This window comes from Vipera ursinii, assembly GCF_947247035.1.
Source record: "Vipera ursinii genome assembly, chromosome: 7".
In the NCBI taxonomy this organism is placed as follows: domain Eukaryota; kingdom Metazoa; phylum Chordata; class Lepidosauria; order Squamata; family Viperidae; genus Vipera; species Vipera ursinii.
Genome location: NC_139521.1, coordinates 13,901,890 through 13,915,399, shown reverse-complemented (window position 1 = coordinate 13,915,399; position 13,510 = coordinate 13,901,890). Strand labels below are relative to the sequence as shown.

Sequence of the window (13,510 nt, the reverse complement as noted above, 5' to 3'; positions counted from 1 at the left end):
CCAGATTCGTCTTATATACCAATTGCGCCCCTTTTTGGACCGAGATGCCCTACGTACAGTCACCCACGCACTCGTTACCTCCCGTATTGATTACTGTAATGCTCTCTACATGGGGCTGCCCTTAAAGACCACCCGGAGGCTTCAGCTGGTGCAGAATGCAGCTGCACGGGTTGTGATGGGAGCTTCCCGATACTCCCATATTACACCCCTCCTGTGTGAGCTGCATTGGCTACCAGTTGCCCTCCGGGTGAGATTTAAAGTGCTGGTACTTACCTTTAAAGCCCTACATGGCTTAGGTCCGGGATACTTGCAGGACCATCTGCTGCCAGGAACAAATTCCCATCGTCCAGTACGCTCACACAGAGAAGGCCTCCTCAGGGTACCGTCAGCTAGGCAATGTCGGCTGGCGACCCCCAGGGGGAGGGCCTTCTCTGTGGGAGCACCAACCCTATGGAATCAGCTCCCCCCTGAGCTTCGGATAGCCCAAAACCTCCAATCCTTTCGCCGCGGCCTCAAAACACACCTGTTCCACCAAGCTGACCTAGACTGACAGGCATTTTAATTAATTTATATTTAGTATTTTTAATTCATTTTTAAATTCTCTAATTTTTTATTGCACTGATGTTCTCAATTTCATTTTATCTTGATTTATGCACTTATTATATGTTTTACTGTGAGCCGCCCTGAGTCCTTCAGGAGATAGGGCGGGATATAAATCCCATCAATAAATAAATAAATAATGGTTATTATAATTTTACTTCTATATGCTGGACCTTTTCTTAAACAACACCCCCTGATTGCATAGCTAATTTATCAAGATCAATTTACTCAATAATCTAAAGTTGAAATATTTATAAAGTTATAAGTGAACTGAAATATCACATAAAGGGCATGCTCATTAGTATTATTGAAAGATTTATACATAATCAGCATATTACTTGTTGCTTTGGGGAACTTGTTGCTTTTGGGAACTTTTAAGTTTTTTTCTTTGCTTTTTAACTGGAATATTTCACCATGGACATTAGTAAATTCTGGTAATATTAATTCATGCATAAAAATTAGCACCACCACTGTCCATGGAATATGAAAGAAAGAAGTTCCATCCGTATGAATGAACTACTTGATAATTAACACTATGCTCTATTAAACTTTTTAGAAGCCTCTACAAGCTCTCAGTGCAGAGGAAATTATCCCTCCAGTTGATCTACATGGATCAGTTAAGGAAATACAACTTTGAAGTAGATGAGCCCACATCTATATCTGAGGGAAGTATTTAAGGAAGTGATAATTGAAATGCCAACAACAGTGTTCTGCTTGCCATACCATTTAGATCCAACAATCAGATTCATTGGGGGACAAAATATGTTTTAAATCTATTTTATTTATTTGTATTCCACCTTTATTATCTGGACAGACTTGAACACTGGGCGCTATCTAACAAAATGAAATTCAATTGTGAAAAAAGTAAAGTTCTACATTTAGGCAAGAAAAACCAAGTGTACAGGTAGGTACCTTGCTCAATAGTAGTAACTGTGAGAGGGATCTCAGAGTCCTAGTGGACAATCATTTAAATAGAAGCCAGCAGTGTGCTGCAGCTGCCAAAAAAAGCCAACACAGTGCTAGGCTGCATTAACAGAGGGATAGAATCAAGATCACGTGAAGCGTTAATACCACTTTACAATGCCTTGGTAAGGCTAAACTTGGAATACTGCATCCAGTTTTGGTCACCATGATGTAAAAAAGATGTTGAGACTCTAGAAAGAGTACAGAGAAGAGCAAGAAAGATGATCAGGGGACTGGGGGCTAAAACATATAAGGAATGGTTGCTGGAATTGGGCATGTCTAGTTTATTGAAGAGAAGGACGAGGGGGGACATGATAGCAGTGTTCCAATTTCTCAGGGGCTGCCACATAGAAGAGGGAGTCAAGCTATTCTCCAAAGCACCTGAAGGCAGGACAAGAAGCAACAGATGGAAACCAACAAAAGAGAGAAGCAACCTAGAACTAAGGAGAAATTTCCTGATAGAACAATTAATCAGTGGAACAACCTGCCTCCAGAAGTGGTGAATGCTCCAACACTGGAAGTTTTTTAAGAAGAGACGGACAGCCATTTGTCTGAAATGGTATAGGGTTTCCTGCCTGAGCAGGGGGTTGGACTAGATTTCCTCCAAGGTCCCTTCCAACTTTATTATTATTACTGCCACCACCCTGTCGCTTTTGCTCCCCCTCTTTTTCTGATCTTCTCCCACATTCCTCTACTCATAAGTCTCCATTGTAAGCTTGAACTGTCATTAAATGAACCGTTTCAGTGAAGGACTACCTGTAGCTCTACACTAGTCTAGAGATAGGTGCCTCCTACTCTAGCTGTTGCCAACTTGGTCACCCTCCAGATGTACTATGCCTCAAGTCCAAGAATTCCCTATCCAGCTGGCCATTGTTGAATTCTGGGAGTTGAAATCCATTTTTCTGGAAGATGTCCAGGTTCAAGAAGGCAGCCTTACAGCTGCCTACAGCTGTTCAATGCACAATTGTATTCTAACGGTCATTCCTGACAAATATTGGACAACTTTAAAGGGATACGATTCACCCATCCATTCCTCAGAAGAAGAAAAAAGATTATAATCTGCTCTTCCATATGTGGTGCAGTGAGGTAGTGCATGAGGGAAAGTCTTAGCACAGTGTTTCTCAATCTTGGCAATTTTAAGATGTGTGGGCTTCAAGTCCCAGAATTTGCCAGCCAGAATTCTGGGAGTTAAAGTTCACAAAATGTCTCCAAGGTTAAGAAACACTAGCCTAGAGCAAGGATCTTCAAACTTGGCAACTTTAAGACTTGTGGACTTCAACTCCCTGGCTAGCTGAGGAACACATGCCTAATGCTCATGCAAATGGAGCGTACAGATGCACATTCTGCCACCACTTCTGCAGCCAGTTCCAAAAGGCTCAAGGCCCGGTAGTGGACTGTGACTCAGGTGTTGGGGACCCCTGCTTTAAATTACTAAGAAATGAAAAATGAAGCAATTTGACATTCAAGATTCTTCATAATATAGTAAGACCCAGCTCTCTGGAGGAGGCTTTAATTTTGGAGAAGACAGAAGGAAAAAGAAGAAGAGTAGAATCAGCAGTTACATGGATAAAACCAGTTATTGTGGTAATGGGTGTGCCTTTGGAAGATATGAAGGACTGGAATGGAGACAGATTGTCCTGGAGAACAGATAATTAACAGCAGTGTAATTAATGATACCTTCCCACCGTAGTGGTCCCTATTTTTCTACTTGCATTTTTACGTGCTTTTGAACTGCTAGGTTGGCAGAAGCTGGGACGAGTAACAGGCGCTCACTCTGTTACACGGCACTCGGGGTTCAACCCACCAAACTGCCGACCTTCTGATTGAGAAGCTCAGCATCCTAACCCACTAAGCCAGCATTCCGTGTGCCTTTGGTGTCTAGTCATGCTGGCTCTTCGGCTTTGAAATGGAGATGAGCACCAGCCCCTAGAGTCGGAAACGACTAGCACGCATATGCGGGGGAAACTTTACCTTTACTTTTACTAATTAATGATAAGATGCAGATGAGGAAAACATTAGAGCCTGAGCAACTGAATTTAATATTGATGACAACGTATTTACTCCCATTAGTTTAAAGTCATAAAAGCCAATTCCATTAGTAACAAAATAATGTTACCTTGCTTCAGCATATTTTAAAACAATGCTTAAACTTTAAAGCAATGTTTAATATAGAAAACATTAAAATTATATTAAGAAAATAAACACAAGCAGTAATGCATTCTAAAACCGAGTCTGTGACTTGTTTTAATATGCTACAGAGTTGCTATAGGTTACAGAGGAAGGGAAGAGATTTTGCTGTTATATCAAAAACTGATAATTGAACAATCTTCATTCATTTTCTTCAATAGGACCTTTAACAGCTTGAATGTTCTCAAAAAATTTGGAAAACTATTTGTTAATTTGTTTTCTAAAGACCAGAATGAAACTAAGTGCTACACAAACCAGAAGTTCCCTTATTTAATATGGGACACTATTGTATCCAGGATATTGACAATACTTTTTCTTATTCCTACATTAATTCAACCCTTTCATCTTGTTTAAATTATGAGGAACAATTCAGTTCTCCTAAATGAAACATATTGTTTCATAAATAGTGTGGGGGAGGGGGAATACTCATATTTTTGTTTTCTTACTTTTGTTCTTGGATATTAAACAATAATACTTTTTAAACATAAAAAATCATTAACACTAGATGCTACATTTTATTTATTTTGTCAACAGTATGTTTCTCTATTAGCTGCATATTCAAATGATTCCTTATATATTCTTTTACAATCTCTTTTATTACGAGCTCATTTATCAAACATTTATGGGATCTATGTTTATTTAAAAATTATCTTTTTGAAAAATAGACAAAAACACTTATTCAGTCAAATATTTTATGATCAGTGATCTTGCAAACACATAAACAAAACTATGCTTTGATATCTGGCTAGAAAAAAAGTAAAGAAGTAAAATTAGTGGCAAGCAGGTTTGCATTGGGCGACTTTGTAAAAATATATTTCAAAATCTGAGATAACATAGTATAAATACCAATATACAAAATGTCTTTTCTGGAAAGTAGACAACATTCTAATTTCCCAAAAGCTACTGCCAATGTAAAACGAAAGAAGAGACAGAAATTGAAATGAAAGATGTAAAAATAAATATATGTCTAATACAAACTGTATAGCATTGTAAAATTATGTGAACAGCATGATTTTTAAGATACTGATGTTTCACTAAAAATTATGACAAATATGTAGACCAAACATTTTGCTTAATTATCAGCATTAGTTTCATTTTTATACAAAATCAACAAAATAAAGGTTCATAATGATGTTCAAATAGAATACACTATTTTAAAAATGTAACTATTCGTATTTAACAAATAATCTCCAATGTTCATATACTTACTTTCTTAACAATACTGATCTGAAGGAAGATGAATGAAAAAAGAAAATTGTCTGCTTCAGAGATTTAATGCATAACTTTCAAAAGTTTGAAAAAAGTCTATAAACTATACAATATAACATCAAACCAAAGAAAAAATGCACCTAATTGTTGTTTGCTCTAGCAGCCAGCTACAAGCAGCAAAGAAAACCACTGACCATATCTAGAAAAATATTCTCTTTTTAATTATGGCCATGATCTTTCATTGCTACTACTTACAATAATTTTAGATATACAGTTTGGCAAATTAATCAGATAGCAGACCAACTACCTGAAATACCACACTAGCCACACTATAGGTCAGACATGTCAAACACAAGGCCCGGGGGCCAGATCCGGCCCGCGAAGTGGTTTCATGCGGCCCGCGAAGCCATCCTGGCAACAGTGAGGAAACGGCCCCCACTGCCTTGGCCCTGGCCCAGAGACCCTCCTTCTGCCAGAGACCCTCAGATCTGTCCCACTCCTGCCCAGGCCCCCATAGGCACCCTTGATGCCAACGATGTAGAGTTGGCCATGCCCACCCAGTAGGCCATATGCATTCTAGCCATGCCCACCCAGTAGGCCACACCCACCCAGGCCACACCCACCCGGCCCCCTGAGGGCAACCGCAATGCTGATGCGGCCCTCAATGAAATTGAGTTTGAAACCCCTGCTATAGGTCATATTGAAGAAATTATGACTAGAGGCCCTCTTATCCTTAGCAAATGGCAAAATGTTACAGTTAGAACAAGATTGGCTAACTTGGAGCAAGATGTTTTTGCCATCTCACCCCAGCATCTCTTATAGAAGCACCCTATTGGAAAGGGTGGTGTAACAACACTGCTCCTTTAAATATTACCTCACCGCCACTGAACTACAAAAAGTCTAGCAAAATCTTTTGAAAGTAACAGAATAAACAAAAATAATCACTATTTCACATTAAAAATGAGGAAGGCAAGCATCTCATCAGCCAGAAAGACAGATGGGTAATATCCTTTGCACACCATGAACTGACAGCTTCCTATAGTCCATAACAATCATATCCATAATTTACAGCAATATAATAATGTTGATATATGATTCTGAGTGGCAAAAGCCAAGAGCAGAATAGCTAAACTTTTGGATACTTATATTCTTCTGGCTCTGGTCTTAGAAGCCCTATCTTTATGGAAAAATATATATATCTTTGCTTTGATTCCCAGGACTTGTCAATCAGCCATCAGCATAAACTATTCCTCAGTCCCACTCCACACAGAGAAACATACAGATTATACTTGTTTGAAGAAACACACAGACTATACTTGCTTTACTTATTCAATTGTCATACAACCTATTTTCCAGCCTTCGCATGTACAGTGTGAACAGTGTGATTTGAGTGGCAGAGTGGAAGGGAAATTAGTGATAGGCTGATGAAAATTAAGCATAAATTGCAGAAATTAGATAGTTGTCCTCCTGCACTAAGGATAGCAGTCTATATAATTTCTGACCATTAAAAAAAAACAATGTTCCCCCAATTATAATTCCTACTGTACTTTGATCAGATTATCAGAGGAGCCGTGGTGGCGTGGTGGTTAGAATGCAGTACTGCAGGCTACTTCTGCTGACTACCCACTGCCAGCAGTTTAGCAGTTCAATCCTGATCGGCTCAAGGTTGACTCAACCTTCCATCCTTCCGAGGTTGGTAAAATGAGGACACAGATTGTTGGGGGCAATATGCTGACTCTGTAAACTGCTTAGAGGGTGCTATAAAGCACTATGAAGCGGTATATAAATCTAAGTGCTATTGCTTTTTTTAGGTTACGTGATAATATACCACAAAAATCCTAGAATAAATGTTATAAGGAAAGTGATATTATACTACTAAGCATTTATTTTACTTCTATAGCAGTGGAGCAGGTCTTGACATCTGCTCAAAACTGCATTGTACAATTTGCAGAAATCATTTGACATACTGCAAATAAAACAAAGTAGCTAAACCATACACAGCACAAATCTGTTTATTTTAAACAAAGATTAGATACCTTTTCTGGAAATCTGAACACTGATTACTGTTCAAAATAATCCTGCATTTGTATAATACAATGTGCAATTTGAAGGACTTCCTCCAAATGACGCCGTCTTTAATAGGATAGAGAAACAAGTATTTTTTAAAAAATATGTACTATTATACTTTGTTTATTTTAAACAAAGATTAGATACCTTTTCTGGAAATCTGAACACTGATTACTGTTCAAAATAATCCTGCATTTGTATAATACAATGTGCAATTTGAAGGACTTCCTCCAAATGACGCCGTCTTTAATAGGATAGAGAAACAAGTATTTTTTTTTAAATATGTACTATTATACTTAGTTATTGCAAAAAAATAAAATAACTTGGGGATACTCTAAGAATTCCATATCACTATGTTTTCTCTAACACACCCCCCTTTCTCCCCAGTCACCCCATCTGCATTAGAGTGAAATAAAAACCCTCATGAGACACAATTTAAGAAAAAAACATTTTCTACTCATTTCCATGATGATTATAATTTTCATATTGGTCATCTGTATTACTGGACGTAGCATAAAGCAATAAGAGTAAGCTCATACAATTCTGCGTTTGTACAACATGTTGGTAGGAGGAACCATATAAAGCATTACTCGTCTTAGGCTAAAGATTGCCAGCAATATTGCATAAACACAGTAGAAATTATTCAGAATAATGTATTTTACTTTTTATTCTGGCTTTATTACTTTGTAAATAACTCAAGGCAGAAAGCATACCTAATACTCCTTTCTCTTCTAGTTTCCCATAGCAACAACCCTGTGAAGTGAGTTGGGCAGAGAGTGAAGTGACTGGTCCAAAGTTACCCGGCTGGCTTTTATGCCTAATGCAGAATTAGAACTCACAGTCTCCTGGTTTCTAAGCCAGCACCTTAACCACTACACCAAAATGCCTCTCAAGGGCTGGATCCAGTTTTATTTTTAGAACTGAGTGGTTTAAGCACTCTTCCTTGCTCCCTCCCTGATCACCCTCTATTCCTGTGAAAACATGACCGTGGAATAAAATACACTTTAAATTGAATAGATTAACAACAAGAGCCTTGGTGGAGCAGTGGGCTAATGCCTCCTTAAGTAACACCAGCTGCCTGCAATTAGTGCAGGTTCGAGTCCCACCAGGCTCAAGGTTGACTCAGCCTTCCATCCTTCCGAGGTAGGTAAAATGAGGACCCAGATTGTTGGGGGCAATAAGCTGACTTTGTAATAATGCTGCTGGGGGGGGGGGTGAAAGCCCTAATAAGCAGGCATATACATAGAATGAAGGCTATTGCTAAGCACATTGATTTGTGCTTCTTAGATTGTAAGCCGCCCTGAGTCTTCGGAGAAGGGAGGGATATAAATGGGATTAAAAAAACAACAACATGAGGAAACGGAATTCTCTGAAAATAAGCTGGAGGAACTTTCTGTGTGCAGCTTTCGCTAACGGAAAGAAATGTTCAGCTTGCTTCGCTGAGGAGTCAGAATGTTCATATCCTGCTGGATTGCTTAGGAAAGAAAACCCTAAACACTTGTTATTCCAACCCAAGCAAGAAAATAATACAAAATCAAAAATTAGAATTTCCATGCGATTAAATGTGAATAATCTAAATATGTGTTTGACATGTCTTTTGGCTATGAAGTATAACCCTTTCATGCTAACATGATTTATATTTCACCATGAAAGAAAAAAAGTTGTGAAAATATAGATAATGCATACACACACACACACACACACACACACGTGTATAAATGTGAAACACTTTTAATATCTTGCCCTGTGTATTCAATTATTTGTGATATCAAATAAACAATGAATAAGCTACGATTTTTAGTGTAAAAAATTAATATTAAAAAAATCTGTGACCCTACTTTCTTTCACTTTGCTTTACACTTGTTTCAGTTGGATTTGATTTTTCCTGGCAATACCAACAAAACTTTTAAAATAGTAATGGATAGCAGAATTAACTGGTATCATGATTCTTATTTACTTTTTTAATTTTAATTTATTTAAATTTGTTTGCCATCCATCTTGCTTCTGTGGGAGTGCTTAAATAAAACTTACAGATAGGTCCCAGAAAACGTCCTTTGGCCACATGGCCCCTCACCAATGCTGTTGATTTATGGATGTGTCCTTTGCAGGTCCAGCAAAAGGCCTATGGGTCCACCACTCCAGCCAGGGGGAAAACGGCCCAGAAATTCCACCAAGCTAAGGATGCAGTCACTCTAAGTCTCTGCCTTGGTCTAGAATTGTCATCCTTCCCATGGTAGCTAGGATCCAATTTCCAACTCAGAATATAGCAGCTATTCTGCCTCAGATCAAGCCTCCACCGCATGAGTCCAGCACCCTCACCTAGCAACCTTTTTCTCCCTCTCCCCAATTGGTCATTTTACAACTTTTTTTTCCTCCAATCCCCTTCTTCCAAGGCTGCCCCTTCCTTCCTTCCTTCCTTCTTCTGAGCTGCTGGAGACTGTAATCCTACATCCCAGCACTCTGGTATAACTGCCTCTGCTGAAGATTACATCTCCCAGAAGTCTACCCCAGTGTCCCTTCCTGTTCAAATTCCAAGGTGAGGCTCCAGCCAGCCAGCCAATCAATGGATGCTGACTAACTTGCCTGTCTTCTTATCTGTGAAAATACCAGCGCAGATCAGGGAGAATCACAGCCAGTCAACAATAATTGCAAGTCTTTGTGGGATTTAGAGGATGAAAGAAAAAAGAGCTGCTGATGGAAAAAAAAGCTGTGATATTATGTCAGTTCAATTTTATAGATTTAAACAGGTTCATATAGTAATTTAAACTGAACAAACCATACAGTGTCTGACAATCAAATGCTATATATCACACAGAATAGACAACAGGTCTATTCATTGGCTTACCTGAGAAGAATATGTGTGACCATCGGATCCACAAACTGGATTGGTATAAATAACAGGACACAGCTTGCATTTTGATGAAAGGGCACCAGGTCTCCATTGTTTATGGCTTAAACCAGCTTCTTTCATACTGAAAGAAATCAAACCAGGTAAGAAACCTATGAGAAGGTGAACAGAGAAATATAGTCTATATTCTTAGTAATTAAATCATGTCTAATGAACTTTGCATGACCTGTCTTCATACATAGTACTAAGCCAGAAGTGTTAAACCACAGTTTGCTGGATAGGTCACAGTCATTGTTTACAGTTAATGCAATGATTAGCCATTTTTATGTTATCTACTGAGGATTACAGAAGAGTGAACACAAGTCACATGGTGGAGCAAGAATAAATGAAGCCAGATCCAAGTCTTGATGGAGATGCCATACTTTTTTTGTCTTTTAAACAACAGTTTTTAGGAAACAAACAATATTAAAGATATGAATTGATATCTTGGAAAAATGTTTATGAAACTAGTTTAAAAACTACATGAAATTAGGCTAATGGTGGGTTTATCTACTACACTAAATTCAAAATAATAAATTGCACTGTAGCTTACTATTATTTAAGAACTATACCACTTTCTTCATTAATTTAAACGAATATTTACATCTTATATTAATATTTTGGCTACTGCAGAGAAATATTTACAACTCCATAAAGGATAAGAAAGATCAATCATTGTCAGGACTGAGTAATATTAAACAGGTTTAATTTCTTGCATAACCACAGCGATTGTGGCTTATAAATATGTTATGGCTTAGTATGTTGTTCTAGTTTGATTAAAAAAAACACAGACCTTGGCCCAATTTGTCAACTAAGTCTACATGTCTTGATATTCTAGCAAAACTATTTACACTTGAGGATGCTGGAACACCTCTAAGAAAGAGATGATCTTTACTAACGATCTACCATTCATACTCAGAGAAAAGCTATGCAAATTCAGATTAGAAAGCAAAATATATGAATCATTGTGAAAGCTTCCAATATAATCCAACTTAATAGAGAATAAAATGATTACTGTAGAGTCAATCAGTAGAAGAGTAAGCATTCTAGTCAATAAATTAAGAACAAGCCATCTATTGGAATATTATGTTAAATGTAAGTTCTTAGCTTAGCTGGTAATATTTTTCCACTTCTTTTTCTTTTTTTTAAAAGCCTAACTACAGGAATAGAATAAATTACAAAATGAAATCAATTTCAAATCATGGTTTAAAATTCTCTTACGCATTTAATAGTTAATTAATCTAAGAAGTATTGAATCTCAAAGTATAAAGAAGCAATCAAAGAAAGAACAGAAGGACAAAGTATGTATTCCTATGACTTGCATATATCTAAGCTTCTTAAGACAAAATATGCCATGTCCGATCTGCGCTGATGATTCATGATTCTTCTTTCTTAATTCTATGACCAATTTGTTTTATGAAACCATGCATTTCTAAAACATTTTCAGAAGATAAAAGATAACACAAAAATGTTTTCTGTGGAAAACATTTCATTTCACAATACTAAGATAAAGCAGCAGATACTAGCAGAAGGCTGCAGTGTATGTACATTATGTATCAAAACTATTAAATTTAGCTACAGCTCTCCTTTTTTCTGTAATGTTCTAAGCCATCTTCCAAATTTTCATCTGGACTTGAGTAGTGTCTTGAATCCACTGTCCAAATAGTAAAACATCCCACTCACTATGAGATAATTAGAAGGCAGTAATAGCAGAATTAATTCATTATATGTCAGCCTAAATGCCTGTATTTCTTCTTTTCACAAATAATTAAAGTAATGATGGCAACTTTTGTTTCAGTATATAGAGTTCTTCTCCTTCTCTTTTAACTAAGCACATGGGGAAAAATAGAATATTTCAGATAAAACATATATCAGAATGAATTTTAAAAACATATATTTAAATATCTTTTAATAAATAAACTTTTTCCCAGTTCTTCCATGCTTTCTATATTAGCTTGAAGCTATCAGGATTATATTCCTTTAATAATTATATTTCTATATCACCAGTAATCAGAGCTCTCTCGGTAATTCACAAACCCTTTAGAGAGAATAATCAAACAATGTTTGGGTATGTTATTTCTTATTTTTATCCAAAATTACAAGCCCATTTATATTCATGAGTGAATACAAGTGAAAACACTGGTACACATACTGATTATTTCAAGATATGTATCAATTAGTAAGTAAGTTATTTGTTTCCTAGACTCACTAGTTCTGGAGAAACAAGAATAGAAGTACTGATTTGAGAGATAGCTCTGGAGGGTTTGCTACTAATTTTTATTCTTGCTGCTATTATTGATAATAGAGAACTCCAGGGGGTAGGTAGAAGAGACAAAAGCTATAAGAAAGTAGTAACTCATTTAGAATATTATCTTAAAATCACTAAACCATAGTTTTAGTTTACCAAAGCATTGAGAACCTAATTCTATTCAACAATATTTCATGACAGTGAACTCCCTAGAGCAGGCATGTCAAACTTCCAGCCCGCGGGACGGATGCATCATACTGAAACCACACCCACCCCATTGCCGGCAATGGAGAAAAAGTTATGATACGTCACGCGACGTCACTTGACATTGCGAGCCTGCCATAGAGCCACTGCTGCATAGAAATTGTATTGCTAAAACCATAACATAGAGTACAATAGAATTCAAAATTCAGATATTTTTGACTGATAGAATGTCATGAAGATGGAATGACAAAAATACAAAATCAAGAGGACAAAAAGGTGTACAAGAATTAAATTTGTTTAATTGTAAATATCTATGATTGCGCTAACAAGGTATATTGACAGTATTGGAATAGCTTTATGATAGAATCATGAAGCTACTCCAATACTGTCAATGTACCTTCTTCACATTCAAAAGGAAAATGTGGGAACAATAAAAGAGACACCCGTGTGATCCCCAATATCAGGAGCCATTGCAGAAACAGTCCTGCACAAACTAGAACATCATGTTTTCAAAATTACACACACAAATTCTGGTGCCATATTTGTCATCATCAAAAGAAATGTACTTGAAGGTTTTCATACTATGCTGAACTTCATCTTCTCGGACATAGAGTTCACCATGAAGGAAGAAACAGCTATATCAGGGGTCTTCAAACTTGGCCCTTTTATGACTTGTGGACTTCAACTCCCAGAATTCCTCAGCCAGGCGTGCCTGGCTGAGGAATTCTGGGAGTTGAAGTCCACAAGTCATAAAAGGGCCAAGTTTGAAGACCCCTGAGCTATATAATTACCATGTTTAGATGTCCTTGTCAATAGACAAGAAGATGTTAGCCTAGAAACCACAGTTTATCACAAGGCCATCAACACTCCACATATTCTGAATTTCAACCGTAACCATACACAGTGTCACACAAAAAGAGTTGCATCAGAACACTATATGGCAGGATAAGATCCCACTATAGTACCCAGCAAGCTAGCAACTGGAGAGTGGCTACCTACGTGAACAATTCAGGCAGAATGGGTACCCACAAGCATTTGTTACAATACGATGAAGAGAAAGGAAGAAACCAAGTACAAGACTAACCACATGGCACACCCTACTATACATCAAAAACATTTTGGAAGAAATAGAATGCTGGACAATT

At 37.3% G+C, this 13,510-nt stretch overlaps 1 protein-coding gene across 4 annotated transcripts in view; it reads right to left on the bottom strand.

The window, feature by feature from the left end:
- SPOCK3 (SPARC (osteonectin), cwcv and kazal like domains proteoglycan 3) overlaps nucleotides 1-13,510 on the bottom strand; it is a 137,397-nt gene that overhangs the window by 58,025 nt on the left and 65,862 nt on the right. For 3 of the 4 annotated variants that reach the window (XM_083367262.1, XM_083367263.1, XM_083367265.1), the window contains one exon: nucleotides 9,872-9,998. The exons of the other annotated variant lie outside the window; for it this stretch is intronic. In XM_083367262.1, coding sequence (XP_083223388.1) covers nucleotides 9,872-9,998 — 127 coding nt within the window. The remainder of the gene's footprint in view (nucleotides 1-9,871; nucleotides 9,999-13,510) is intronic. 4 annotated transcript variants of the gene reach the window in all.